The sequence below is a fragment of the Platichthys flesus genome, chromosome 13, assembly GCF_949316205.1.
Source record: "Platichthys flesus chromosome 13, fPlaFle2.1, whole genome shotgun sequence".
NCBI lineage: Eukaryota > Metazoa > Chordata > Actinopteri > Pleuronectiformes > Pleuronectidae > Platichthys > Platichthys flesus.
In genome coordinates, this window is record NC_084957.1 from 281,559 (window position 1) to 294,253 (window position 12,695).

The 12,695-nt window shown below is 46.5% G+C and overlaps 1 protein-coding gene across 2 annotated transcripts in view; it reads left to right on the forward strand.

Annotated features, from left to right (window-relative positions):
- Positions 1-12,695, forward strand: part of ttn.1 (titin, tandem duplicate 1) — a 153,251-nt gene that overhangs the window by 97,180 nt on the left and 43,376 nt on the right. For both annotated transcript variants that reach the window (XM_062402149.1, XM_062402150.1), the window contains 24 exons: positions 97-3,066; positions 3,186-3,506; positions 3,658-3,942; positions 4,059-4,364; positions 4,500-4,663; positions 4,805-5,045; positions 5,166-5,441; positions 5,534-5,833; positions 5,933-6,235; positions 6,327-6,626; positions 6,741-7,028; positions 7,183-7,485; positions 7,595-7,897; positions 8,008-8,313; positions 8,636-8,923; positions 9,029-9,319; positions 9,414-9,701; positions 9,797-10,079; positions 10,208-10,515; positions 10,616-10,720; positions 10,893-11,090; positions 11,188-11,484; positions 11,597-12,184; positions 12,302-12,604. In XM_062402149.1, coding sequence (XP_062258133.1) covers positions 97-3,066; positions 3,186-3,506; positions 3,658-3,942; positions 4,059-4,364; positions 4,500-4,663; positions 4,805-5,045; positions 5,166-5,441; positions 5,534-5,833; positions 5,933-6,235; positions 6,327-6,626; positions 6,741-7,028; positions 7,183-7,485; positions 7,595-7,897; positions 8,008-8,313; positions 8,636-8,923; positions 9,029-9,319; positions 9,414-9,701; positions 9,797-10,079; positions 10,208-10,515; positions 10,616-10,720; positions 10,893-11,090; positions 11,188-11,484; positions 11,597-12,184; positions 12,302-12,604 — 9,615 coding nt within the window. The remainder of the gene's footprint in view (positions 1-96; positions 3,067-3,185; positions 3,507-3,657; positions 3,943-4,058; positions 4,365-4,499; positions 4,664-4,804; positions 5,046-5,165; positions 5,442-5,533; positions 5,834-5,932; positions 6,236-6,326; positions 6,627-6,740; positions 7,029-7,182; positions 7,486-7,594; positions 7,898-8,007; positions 8,314-8,635; positions 8,924-9,028; positions 9,320-9,413; positions 9,702-9,796; positions 10,080-10,207; positions 10,516-10,615; positions 10,721-10,892; positions 11,091-11,187; positions 11,485-11,596; positions 12,185-12,301; positions 12,605-12,695) is intronic.

The window sequence follows — 12,695 nt, forward strand, 5'->3', positions numbered from 1 at the left end:
GATTTGTATGAAGGTGTTTCTTAATGTGGAAGCTGCTCCTTTTTAATTTATAAGACCAAAAACATTCTATATTTTAACTGGTTTGTTCTCTTCCAGTGCCGCCAACTATTGAAGTTGATGTGAAGCTCATTGAGGGTCTTGTTGTCAAAGCTGGCACCAACATTGTCCTTCCAGGCAAAATGACAGGCATTCCCATTCCTACTGCCAAATGGATGACAGATGGCAAAGAGTTAGTTTCAGAAGGCCACTATCACATTGAGACTGCTGGATCCTCCACGACCCTAAGTATCCCTGAGTCCAAGAGAGGAGACACTGGAGAGTACCTCCTCACTGTTTCTAATCCTTCAGGCAGCAAGACAGTTGCCCTGCATGTCACTGTCCTGGATGTTCCTGGTCCCCCTATTGAACCCATCAATATCCTGGAGGTCACCCCTGAATACATGATGATTCAATGGAGGGCGCCTAAGGATGATGGTGGCACAGCCATCACTAATTATGTGGTGGAAAAGAAGGATGTGAAGAAACCATGGGAGCCCTGGTCTGTTGTTAGCTCCAGTGGCATGAGTACAAAGGCTAAGGTGTCCAGGCTGGAGAAGGGTCGTGAGTACATTGTTCGGGTCCGTGCAGAGAACAAGATAGGCATTGGTGCTGGACTTGAGAGTCCTCCTACTATTGCTAAGCACATGTTTAACCCTCCTGGTCCACCAGGCCCGCCAGAGTGTTCTGATATTACAGAGAACGCTGTGACAGTAGAATGGTCCTTGCCCGACTATGATGGAGGAAGCCCCATCAGCGGCTATGTGGTTGAACGCAGAGAAATGACAGGAAAGTGGATCCGTGTTAACAAAACTGCAGTGCTGGATCTCAGATACAGAGTTTCCGGCCTGTTTGAAGGCAACAGCTATGAATTTAGAGTTTTTGCTGAGAACGTTGCTGGTATCAGTGAGCCTTCTCCCACCTCTCAGCCTATTAAGGCCACACGCGCTATCACCAAACCTGGCCCGCCTGGAAACCTTAAACTGAAGGACTGGAGCAAATCCTATGCTGAAATCTGCTGGACTAAACCCACAAGAGATGGTGGTAGTCCCATTCTTGGTTATGTGGTTGAGGTTCAGAAGTCAGGAAGTGCCCAGTGGGACAGAATCAACAAGGATCTCATCAAGATGTGTGCCTACAGAGTACAAGGCCTCATTGAAGGAATGGAGTACAGAATTCGCATCAGGGCCACCAACAAAGTTGGGGACAGTGAACCAAGGGAACTCCCTGAAACCATCTTGGCAAAGGACATCCTGGTTCCTCCAGAAGTTGTTGTTGACATTTCCTGTCGTGACTCCCTGACAGTCAGGGCAGGTCAGATCATCAGTTTGATCTCAAGGGTGAAGGGCAGACCGGATCCCGAGATCACATGGACCAAGGATGCCAGAGTCTTGTCTAGGGATAAACGCACTGAAATGACCAATAATTACCCTCTGTGTGAACTTGTAATCGCCGAGGCAGTCAGGTCAGACTATGGTAAATACGCAGTTGTTGCCAAGAACAGCAGTGGACAGGCACAGGCTACAATTATTGTTAATGTTCTGGACACACCAGGAGCTTGCCTGAACCTGAGAGTGGCTTATGCGACCAAGAAATCCTGCATGGTGTCCTGGGAGAACCCTGAGGACAACGGAGGCACTGAAATCACTCAGTACATTATTGAGTGCCGTCAGCCAAGCCAGAGAGGTTGGACGGTGGTCTCCAGTGACTGCACCAAGCGTCAGATAAAGGCTCCTCTCACTGAGGGCTGTGAATACTTCTTCCGTGTCAGTGCAGAAAACAAGATCGGTGCTGGTCCACTTACTGAGTCCAAGACACCAGTGCTGGCAGTTGATCCAATTGAGAAGCCAGGCGAACCCATTGACTTCCATATTTCTGAGATTGGCAAGACCTTCTGCTTCCTCAAGTGGAGGAAGCCAGATTACGATGGCGGTAGCCGTAACCTAGGTTACCACATTGAGAAAAAACCAAAGGAGGCTGAGGAGTGGGAGAGACTGCACAAGGGTGCCATTAAGGAAACTTACTTCATGGCTGACAGATGTATCGAGAACCAGATCTACATGTTTAGAGTTCAGACTAAGAATGAGGGAGGGGAGAGCAACTGGGTGACCACACCTGAGGTCCTTGTTAAGGAACTGCTTGTGGAGCCTGAGATCAAGATCAAACTTGATGGAACCCTCATTGTCAAGGCAGGAGACTCCATTCCTATCGAGGCAATAGTGAAGGGTAAACCACAGCCTGATGTCAAATGGACCAAGGATGAAAACACAGAGGAGATTAAGAAGGGCCCCAAGCTTCAGATTGAAACAGGGGCAGACTTCTCAAAGCTGCTGCTTACCAATGCCAGGCGCACTGACAGTGGCAAATATGTTGTGTCTGCTTCCAACAGTGCAGGAACCTGCTCTGCTCTAGCCAAGGTCAATGTACTGGATAGACCAGGCCCCATCAGGGATCTCAAGGTGTCTGGTATCACCAATGACCGGTGCCATCTGGCCTGGGAAATTCCAGAGGATGATGGTGGCTGTGATATCTACAACTACATCATTGAGAAATGTGAGACCAAGAAAGGAATCTGGTCCGTCCACTCCAACGCTGTTATCACAAATAAAGCTAAAGTTACTCGCCTTACAGAGGGTAATGTGTATATATTCCGAGTTCGTGCGGAGAATAAAATGGGTCCTGGTCCTGCGGTGCAGAGTGAGACCATTGTCGCTGGCACCCAGTTCAGTGTACCTGATGCTCCCGAAGCACCAGAAGTCACCAAGATTGCCAAGGAGGAGATGACTGTGGAGTGGTTAGAGCCAGAGAAAGATGGAGGAAAGCCAATCACAGGTTATCTGTTAGAGAAGAGGGAGGAACATGCCGTTAGGTGGTCTCCTGTAAACAAAGATCCACTCCCTGGAACTCGTTCCACAGTGGCTGGACTCCTGCCTCTCCATGACTACCAGTACAGAGTCAAGGCTGTCAATGAAATTGGCATTGGCAGCCCAAGCAAGCCTTCACGTGCCATCACTGCCAAAGATACAGTTGGTATGTAACCAATAGCAATGTTGACATTATTTTAACATTTGTTCTTAATTTAGTTCATGTTCTTTGCTATGGACAAAATCCATTGCTTCATGTTCACTCATCCTTATGTCTTCTTACAGAACCTCCTGCCCCTCCAACCAACTTGAAAGTCCTAGACAGCACCAAGTCAAGTTTCACCCTAGGCTGGACCAAGCCTTTATCTGATGGTGGAGCTCCCATTATTGGCTATGTTGTGGAGATGAAGATGCAGGGAGCTGCCAAGAAAGGAGATGATGGTTGGAAGAGGTGTAACGTAGCAGCTCAGCTGGTCGTGTGTGAGTTCACAGTCACAAGTCTGGATGAGAAGCTTGTCTATGAATTCAGAGTGTCAGCTCAGAACCAGGTGGGCATGAGCCCGCCCTGCAACCTCGAGGGTGCTGTCATCCCCAGAGAGATTCTAGGTGAGGACTTCATTCAATTTTCGTTGTTTTTACAGAAACCAAGTGACATCTCAAGTGTACCTGGGATCGTGTGGAAACTCTAATGTGAAAACTACTAGATCACATTAGCTTTTGAGTTTGACTACTGACACCTACACTCTTTTACCAACAGAGGCACCAGAGATTGACTTGGATGCTAACCTAAAGCAGGGACTGACAGTAAGAGCTGGCTGTCCCATCAGGCTGTGTGCCACCATTAGAGGCAGACCACATCCCAAAGTAACTTGGAGAAGAATGGGCATTGACAACGTGTTCAGGAGGGGAAAAGTTGACATCATCGACACTATGACCTTCATGGTCATCGCCGACAGCACACGTGACGACACGGGCAAATATTCCCTGACTCTGCAGAGCCGTGCTGGGGAGAAGGCTGTGTTTGTCAACGTTAAGGTTCTAGGTAACCTATGCTTTTTTTGAGTAATTAATGTTCAAATCACAAAATGGGCCATTTTCAGTTCAATCAAACAAAATCTCAACAAAATCTAAATGTCATCATCTATTCGTTTCTGACAGACACTCCTGGACCTGTAATGAATCTGGAAGCGACTGACATCAAACAGACATCCGCCGTGTTGTCCTGGAGTCCTCCGGAGAGCAATGGTGGAAGTGATGTCACTCATTATATTGTTGAGAAGCGTGAGATTGATCGTAAGACATGGGCAACTGTCAAGGCTGAAGTTCAAGGGGACAAGATTCCCTTCAAAGTCAGTGGCCTGGTTCCTGGAACTGAGTACAACTTCAGAGTCACAGCTGTCAATGAGTATGGTTCTGGTGTTCCCCGAGCCACACCCACGTCCTACCTGGCTTCTGATCCTGTCAGTAAGTATCATCTCCTCATCACAGGACACCGGGCCTTAGAACTCATACAGCTGCTCACTGTGCTCAGTTGTTTCTTTTCTTGTTCATCAGTCATCTCAAACATTTAAACACACCTATCTGATTTTGTTTTTTCAGGCAAGCCAGATCCTTGTGAAAAGATCGAGGTTCTGGAGATCACTAAGAACAGCGCCACAGTTGGCTGGGTCAAGCCTGCGAGCGACGGTGGTGCGAAGATCGATGGTTACATAATTGAATATATTGAGGTCAAACCTCCTCCACCAGCTCCAGCACCTTTGGAGGTTTGTTGTGTGATCAAAATACCCTAACTTGATTTGCCAGACATTCACGCTCTCATATAATTTTGCAGCACAACCTTCTTTCTTATTATTGTATAAATGTGAGATATGAGTCATTAATCTACAATGCTCAATTTGCCACAGCTTGCAGAAGGAGAGGAGGCTCCTCCACCACCTCCTCCACCTCCAGTGGAAGAGGAAAAAGAGGAGGAAGAGCCTGAAAAGGAGGTGTGGAATGCATACACAACTGTGAAAGGTCTGACAATCAGCATCAGTGGCCTGAAGGAGGGCAAGAGGTACAAGTTCAGGGTAGCTGCCAAGAACATCATGGGCGTAAGCTCATTCACAGAGACAAGGGAGCCAGTCGAGATCAAGGAACAGATGTGTAAGTTGTTTTGTCTGATTAATAAGGGATCATTAAGACATAGTTTTGGCCATTATCCCACGATACACCTCAAGATAGCTCCCCCAGATAGTCTGTAACTTCTCATGTCTTGACCTGCAGTGGAACCAAAAATTGTCATGCCGGAGATGGTGAGCGCCAGAGCCGGAGCTAAGCTCAGAGTGGAGGCTCTGGTTTCTGGAAAACCTTCCCCAGTTTGCAAGTGGATGCGTAGTAAAGATGCGGTTGTCCCATCCAGTCGTCTGGCAGTGCACCAGTCTGGTAACCTATGTGTCCTGATCATCAAAGATGTCTCCAGGACTGACAGTGGCGAGTACAGTCTGATGGCTGAGAACAGCTCTGCAAAGGTGGTGGAGTCCCTGAAGATCATCATCAGAGGTCTGTGTCATCCGCATGTGGGAAATTGAAGTAATTTACATTTTGACACTCTGCAATAGAAAAATGACTTATCTGACTTCTTTGTGTTTCAGATATCCCCGGTCCACCTGAAGGCCCCGTGGTCATCAGCGACATCGACTCTGATGCCTGCTCCCTGTCCTGGAACAAACCACTGGAGGATGGAGGAACCAACATCACCAACTATGTGGTAGAGAAATGTGATGTGAGCAGAGGTGACTGGATGACGGCTCTCTCTTCCTGTCCAAAGACCAATTGCAGGCTTGGAAAACTCATTCCTGGAAAAGAATACCTCTTCCGCATTCGTGCTGAGAACCGCTTTGGCGTGTCGGACCCCATTCAGTCTGACAGGATGGTTGCCAAGTTCCCCTTCGGTAGCTTTAAATTAAATATTTTACTCGATTTAGATACAAGCCCGTAAGTCTAAAGTTGAATGTTTTTTTACATCAATTTGTCTGTTTTGTTGTCACAAGTTGTCCCCAGTGAGCCCCTCAACTGCCGCATCAACAAGACCAACAAGGACTGCATGTTCGTGGCCTGGGATAAGGCAGAGAGTGATGGAGGCAGTCCCATCACAGGTTACTACATTGAACGTAAGGAGAGGAACAGCCTGTTGTGGGTGAAGGCCAATGACACAGTTGTCCGCACCACCGAGTACCCATGTGCCGGCCTCATTGAGGGCCTGGAATACACCTTTAGAGTGTCCGCCATCAACCGTGCAGGCCAGGGCAAACCAAGCAAGAAGACTGACTTTGTCACTGCCAGAACACCCATTGGTATGTTTGCTTCCAGCACCTATGCAACAATCTTTTTTATACATTTTATTTACTTTTCTTAACTTCTGCTCATGTTTTCTTTGTGTCACAGACACGCCAGGTAAACCTGAGATCCTGGATGTAACCAAGAACTCTGTCACTCTGGTTTGGACCCGTCCGAAGAATGATGGCGGGAGTAAGATAATTGGCTACTATGTTGAGGTTATGCGAGTGCCAGGAGACACCTGGATCCGCTGCAACACCAGCAGTCAGAATGTACCAAGGGAGGAGTATACGGTTACTGGTCTGGAGAGAGATCTGGACTACCAGTTCAGAGTCATTGCCAAAACTGCTGTCAACATAAGCAAACCATCTGAGCCCACAGACCCTGTCCTGGTCTGTGCTGAGAACGGTGAGGTTTTTATTTAACAAAGTTATTGTGTTATAAGGTTTACCACCAAAAGATTTGACTTTAAAAGAAAGTAGAGCTGAGCATAACACTAATTTATCTTGTCTTTTCACACAGTTCCTCCCAGAGTGGAGCTCAATGCCAGGATGCAAAAAGGTTTTAAGGTGAAGGCTGGAGCCACAGTCCTCCTGGAAGCTGAGGTGTTTGGTAAGCCCTTGCCCAGAGTGACCTGGAAGAAAGGTGACGACAGCTTGAAGTCAGGCGAAGGCCAGGTCATCACCCAGCAGAGGAATCACTTCCAGCTTGAGATGACAGGAGTCACCAAGGAACACACAGGGACTTACACAATCCTGGCTGAGAACGCCAGTGGCTCCAAGACTGCTGAGATTGAAGTCAACGTTCTGGGTGAGTACTGGCCTCTTTTCTCTCGGGATGTTTTCTCTTAACAAGATTAAACTTTAATAATCTGTCAACTGTATTCTACATCATGTACCCACAGCTTCACCATTCAGCATGTTGTGTTCAGTTGGCTTATGCCATGAATATTTTGTGTCCTTAGACGTGCCTGGCCCTCCTGTTAGTGCCAAATACACTGAGGTGTTGGCCACCAGTATGAAACTGTCGTGGGAGCCACCTTTGAAAGATGGTGGTGCCCCCATCAATGGCTATATTGTGGATAAGCGTGAGACCAGCAGACCTAACTGGGCCCAGGTCTCCACCAAGATCAAGGGTGATGTCCTTGAGTTTAACGTTGAGAAGCTGATCGATGGTCACGAGTACCAGTTCCGAATCCGTGCTGAGAACATGTGGGGAGTTGGAGACCACATCATAACAAACCCTGTCATTGCCAAGAACCCATTTAGTAAGTCCTTAGCAGCATTTTGTCTGGTCAGTCAAGAACTGTAGCAAGTAGTGCTACAATTTTGATGTAATTTCAAACTTGAACAACTGAACTCTGGTTTCACCAACAGCTGTCCCTGGTTCTTGTGAGGCCCCAGTGATCACCAACGTGACCAAAGATCGTATGACTGTGAGCTGGAAGGAGCCTGCTGATGATGGAAAGTCCATCGTCCTGGGCTACATGCTGGAAAAGAAAGAGGCAATGGAGTTGCACTGGACAAAGCTGAGCAGGAAGCCTCTGACAGAGAGGACCCTTGATATTACAGGCCTCACAGAGGGAGCTGAGTATGAGTTCAGAGTCACTGCCCTCAACATTGCGGGGCTTGGCAAACCCAGCGAACCCTCTGCTGGCACCACTGCACAGAACCCCATCAGTAAGTCCCATCATTTCTGAAAATCTTACACAGTTATAGCTTAAGAAGGTATTGCATGTAGTGCACAATCCTAGATGTAACTTAAACTGGATTAATGTGCTCTTCCCCAGCTCCGCCTGGCCCTGTTGTGAATCCCAGTGTGAAGGACACCTCCCAAAGCGCCATCAGTCTCAACTGGACTGCCCCTGCCAACGATGGTGGAAGCCCCATCATCGGATACTTGGTGGAGTGCAAGCGAACTGATACAAAAGACTGGATCCGCTGCAACGTTCCCAGGAACCTGCAAGACACCAGCTATGTCATTCAAAACCTCATTGACAAGGCTGAGTACCAGTGTCGCATCACGTCCGTCAACAAGGTTGGCTTCAGCGAGCCAGTTGAAGTACCTGGCAAACATGTTGCCAAGGACATCATTGGTACATATACAAACATTTTCATTTATTAAATTTACAAGATTTTAAGTTTTTATTCATCAAAACGTTACTTTGCCTCTGCCCGGAGACATTATGTTTTGGGTTGTCCGTCCCTCTGTCTGTCCATCCGTCCATAGTGCGACTTATTCATAGTTAGCTGGTTTATGTAAGATTATGAAAACTAACTAAATAATTTGAGCTTTCTAACATCATGTTAGCCTGGTCACTGAGACCGTGTTTGAATTAACAGGCTCTCTATCGACTTCAGGTCTTTGCAGTCATAATAAGTAATTTCTAAAACTGTCCTCTGTGTGTTTTGTTGTAGTTCTTCCAGAGGCGGAGCTGAGTGCAGAGCTAAAGACGCTCTTGGAGCTGCGCGCTGGCACCACAATGAGGCTGCAGGCCACCATCAAGGGTCGTCCCACTCCCAAGATCACCTGGGCCAAAATGAACACCAACCTCAAGGACCGCCAAGGCATCATCATCAAGTCCACTAACACTGACACCATGGTGATGGTGGAGAATGTCAACAGATATGATGGTGGCAAATACATTCTGAACCTGGAGAGTGCGGCTGGCATGAAGATGTACACCATTGTTGTCAAGGTTATAGGTTAGTGAAGGACATGAACTACTCAGAAACAGCACTAAGCTGATACATGAAATGAAAATTGGGCTTAAGTTGATACATTTTGAAAGTTTTGTTGTATTTCAACAGACACTCCTGGACCTCCAGCCAACCTGGTGGTGAAGGAGACATCCAAAGACAGTTCTTCCATCTACTGGGACCCTCCTATGATTGATGGTGGCCACGAAATCACCCACTACATAGTGCAGAAGCGTGATACTGAGAGGAAGTCCTGGTCCATCGTCTCCGACAACTGCACAAAGACAGAATTCAAGGTGCCAGACCTGGATGCTGGACGATCCTACTACTTCAGAGTGTCAGCAGTCAACCAGCTTGGTACTGGAGAGTTCTGCGAAACAGCCGATTCAGTCAGAGCAACAGGTGAGTTGGACGATAGCAGATTTAGTTGTTGATGTCCTTTGATTAATGATCTAGCAAATAATACTCTCACTTTGTTCATAATCACTTTTCTCAGAGGAGCCTGGGCCTGTCATGGACTTCAAGACCCTGCTGGTAACTAAACACTCTTGCACCCTAAGCTGGAAGAAACCACTTACCGATGGTGGCAGTCGCATTACCTGCTATTTGGTGGAGGTTCTCAATGGTGATGACAAGTACAAGGAGCTAATGAGGTCCAAGAATATGCAATACAGCGCCAAGGACTTGGTGGAGGACAGAGAGTACAATTACAGAGTCAAGGCTGTTAATGACTCAGGAGAGAGTTCTGCCAAGGAGCTGAAAGTGGTTGCTAAGGACCAGATCAGTAAGTCTTTTTATTTATGAAACTTTCAGACAGAAAGCTATTAAGAAATTAGTTTATTATATATTTTTAAAATAATTTTTTCTTTACGTCTGCAGTTCCTCCAAGCTGTGACTTGAGGGAGCTTCCCAACATGTGCTATATTGCCAAGGAGGGCAGCACCGTCCGTCTGAAGATCCCAATCATTGGCAAACCTACACCCAAGGTCTCCTGGAAGAAGGGAGATGATGAAGATCTGACAGACACTGGCCGAGTGTGTGCCGAGTCCTCTGCGGTCAACACCACCCTCCTGATCAGGGACTGTCAGAGGAGTGATGCCTCCAAGTATACCATCACCCTGAGAAACAGTGCTGGGAGCAAGGAGTCCACCATATTCATCAGGTAGAGATCAAATTATACCAGGGCATGTAATACAACATAACAAATATGTTGCTTGGAAAATACTGGTAATAATTAACTAAATTACAAAAGTATGAGCAATGTATTGTATTTTACCTGTCTCCTTTTAGGGTGGTGGGTAAACCTGGCATCCCTATTGGACCCATTAAGTTCAAAGAGGTTACTGCCGATGGCGCCACACTGAGGTGGGGCGTTCCCAAGGACGACGGTGGCTCAGAGATCACCAACTATGTCCTGGAAAAGAGAGACTTCGTTACCAATATGTGGGTGACTGTGTCCTCCTCTGTGGAGACCAACACCATGAGAGTGACCGGTCTACATGAAGGCACAGAGTACATCTTCAGAGTCTGTGCTGAGAACAAATATGGGTTTGGAGAAGGACTCAAGTCTGAGCCCATTGTTGCTAAACATCCATTCAGTGAGTTACCATCCCATGCAATATATTGAATAGGCTAACAATGTTAAAGTGTTGAATTTGAGTTTTTTCTGACTGTTGTATTTTCACTGTTTTTCCACAGATGTTCCTGATGCTCCTCCTCCTCCTCAGGTCATGAGCATGCGTCACAACTCAGCTTATCTGGCCTGGTCCGACCCCAGGAAGACAGGAGGATCTCCCATCACAGGTAGAGTATTCTTGAACACTATATTGTAGTTACTCTATAACTATGTTACTTCTTGTATTATTTGACAAGCATTTTATCTTCACTATAAAACTTTAATTGATATTTATATGATCTGTGTGTGCCATGTGAACTTATTATGGTTTTTCTTCTACACCTTGGGTACTACATTCAGGTTACCATGTTGAGTTCAAAGAGAGGAACAGTATGTTGTGGAAGAGGGCGAGCCCAGCTGCCTTGAAGATGAGGGAACACAAAGTCACCGGGTTTACTGAAGGCTTGGAGTACGAGTTCAGAGTCATGGCAATCAACCTGGCTGGCATTGGCAGACCCAGTGCTCCCACTGATCCACAGGTGGCCCTGGATCCCATTGGTGGGTGTAAAACTTATAAAAGTGGCTTTCAAATATAATAAATTACAAATTGTGCAAATGTACAAAACTGCATTCATCTTTATATCCATATCTTTAGATGCTCCTGGTAAACCTGATGTCATCAGCATCTCTAGGAGCTCCGTGACACTCCAATGGACGGAACCACAGTTCGATGGAGGCCACAGGCTGACTGGCTACATTGTTGAGAGGCGCGACCTACCGTCTAAGATCTGGGTCAAGGCCAATAATGTGAATGTTGTGGATCCTGCATTTACTGTCACCGAACTGCAGGAGGGCTGCAAATATGAGTTTAGGATCAGGGCGAAGAATGCAGCTGGTGCTCTTAGCCCACCCTCCGAGCAGACAGATACAATCATCTGCAGAGATGAATATGGTGAGATGAGCGCATAAAACACTGTTAAAACCATCAGTGAGACAATGTTCCACTGAGGTAGAGACTCTGTATACTGCTTGAATAATTAAATGGTTCCTATTTCCTCCAACAGCGGCACCAACCATTACTATTGATGCTCAAGTGTTAGAGGGTCTGACTGTCCGAGCTGGAGATACCATTGTCATTACTGCCACAAGCATAGATGGCAAACCTGCTCCAACCTCATGCTGGTCAAAGGGAGGAAAGTACTTCAAACCCTCGGACCTCGTTCATATTGAGACCACTGCAACTTCCTCTACTCTGTCCGTCAAATATGCCAGCAGGAAGGACACAGGGGAATACATCATAACTGCCAGCAACCCCTTCGGTGTAAAGGAGGAAACTGTCAAGGTCAAAGTTCTGGATGTTCCTGGTACTCCTGGGACTATTGAATGCACTGGTGTCTCTTCTGAAAAGGTCACACTTACATGGGCAGCTCCAAATGAGGATGGAGGCTCTCCTATCAAATATTACACCCTGGAGAAGAGGGAGACCAGCCGCCTGCTCTGGACTGTTCTGGAAGAAAAGGTCATTGACTGTCACTATGTAGCCACCAAGCTCATCCAGGGCAATGAGTATTTCTTCAGAGTCTCTGCTCTGAACCAGTATGGTGCTAGTGAGCCATCTCACTCTGAGGCCGTCAAGATGGTTGATAGATTTGGTATGCACAGTTTATATTCTTTACTGACTCTTTCATTCTAAATTTGGGTTTATTAATCACTGGAAGAATATGTACAAGTAAGATTTATTCATGTGTTTCTTTTATCAAAACCTTTAGGGCCTCCTGGTCCACCATCCAAACCAGAGGTTGAGAAAGTGGATGGACATTCCGCCACTGTCACCTGGAGGAGACCAACTGAGGACGGCGGAAGTGATATCATAGGTTATTGTATTGAGAAGAAGGAGAAAAAGGCTATGAGATGGATCAGGGCCTCAAAGAAATCTATTGCTGAGCTCAGTTATGAAGTCACTGGTCTGACTGAAGGCCTGGAGTATGAGTTCCGTGTTTTTGCTGAGAACAAAGCTGGCTTTGGAGAGCCAAGTGAAACATCTATGCCTGTTAGAACAATAGTTGCTGTGTGTAAGTAAAAAAGTATTTAATCTGTAAACAAAACACTGGCCATAAAACACACACATTCAATTATTCAATTATGTTCAGATAATTAAATGAA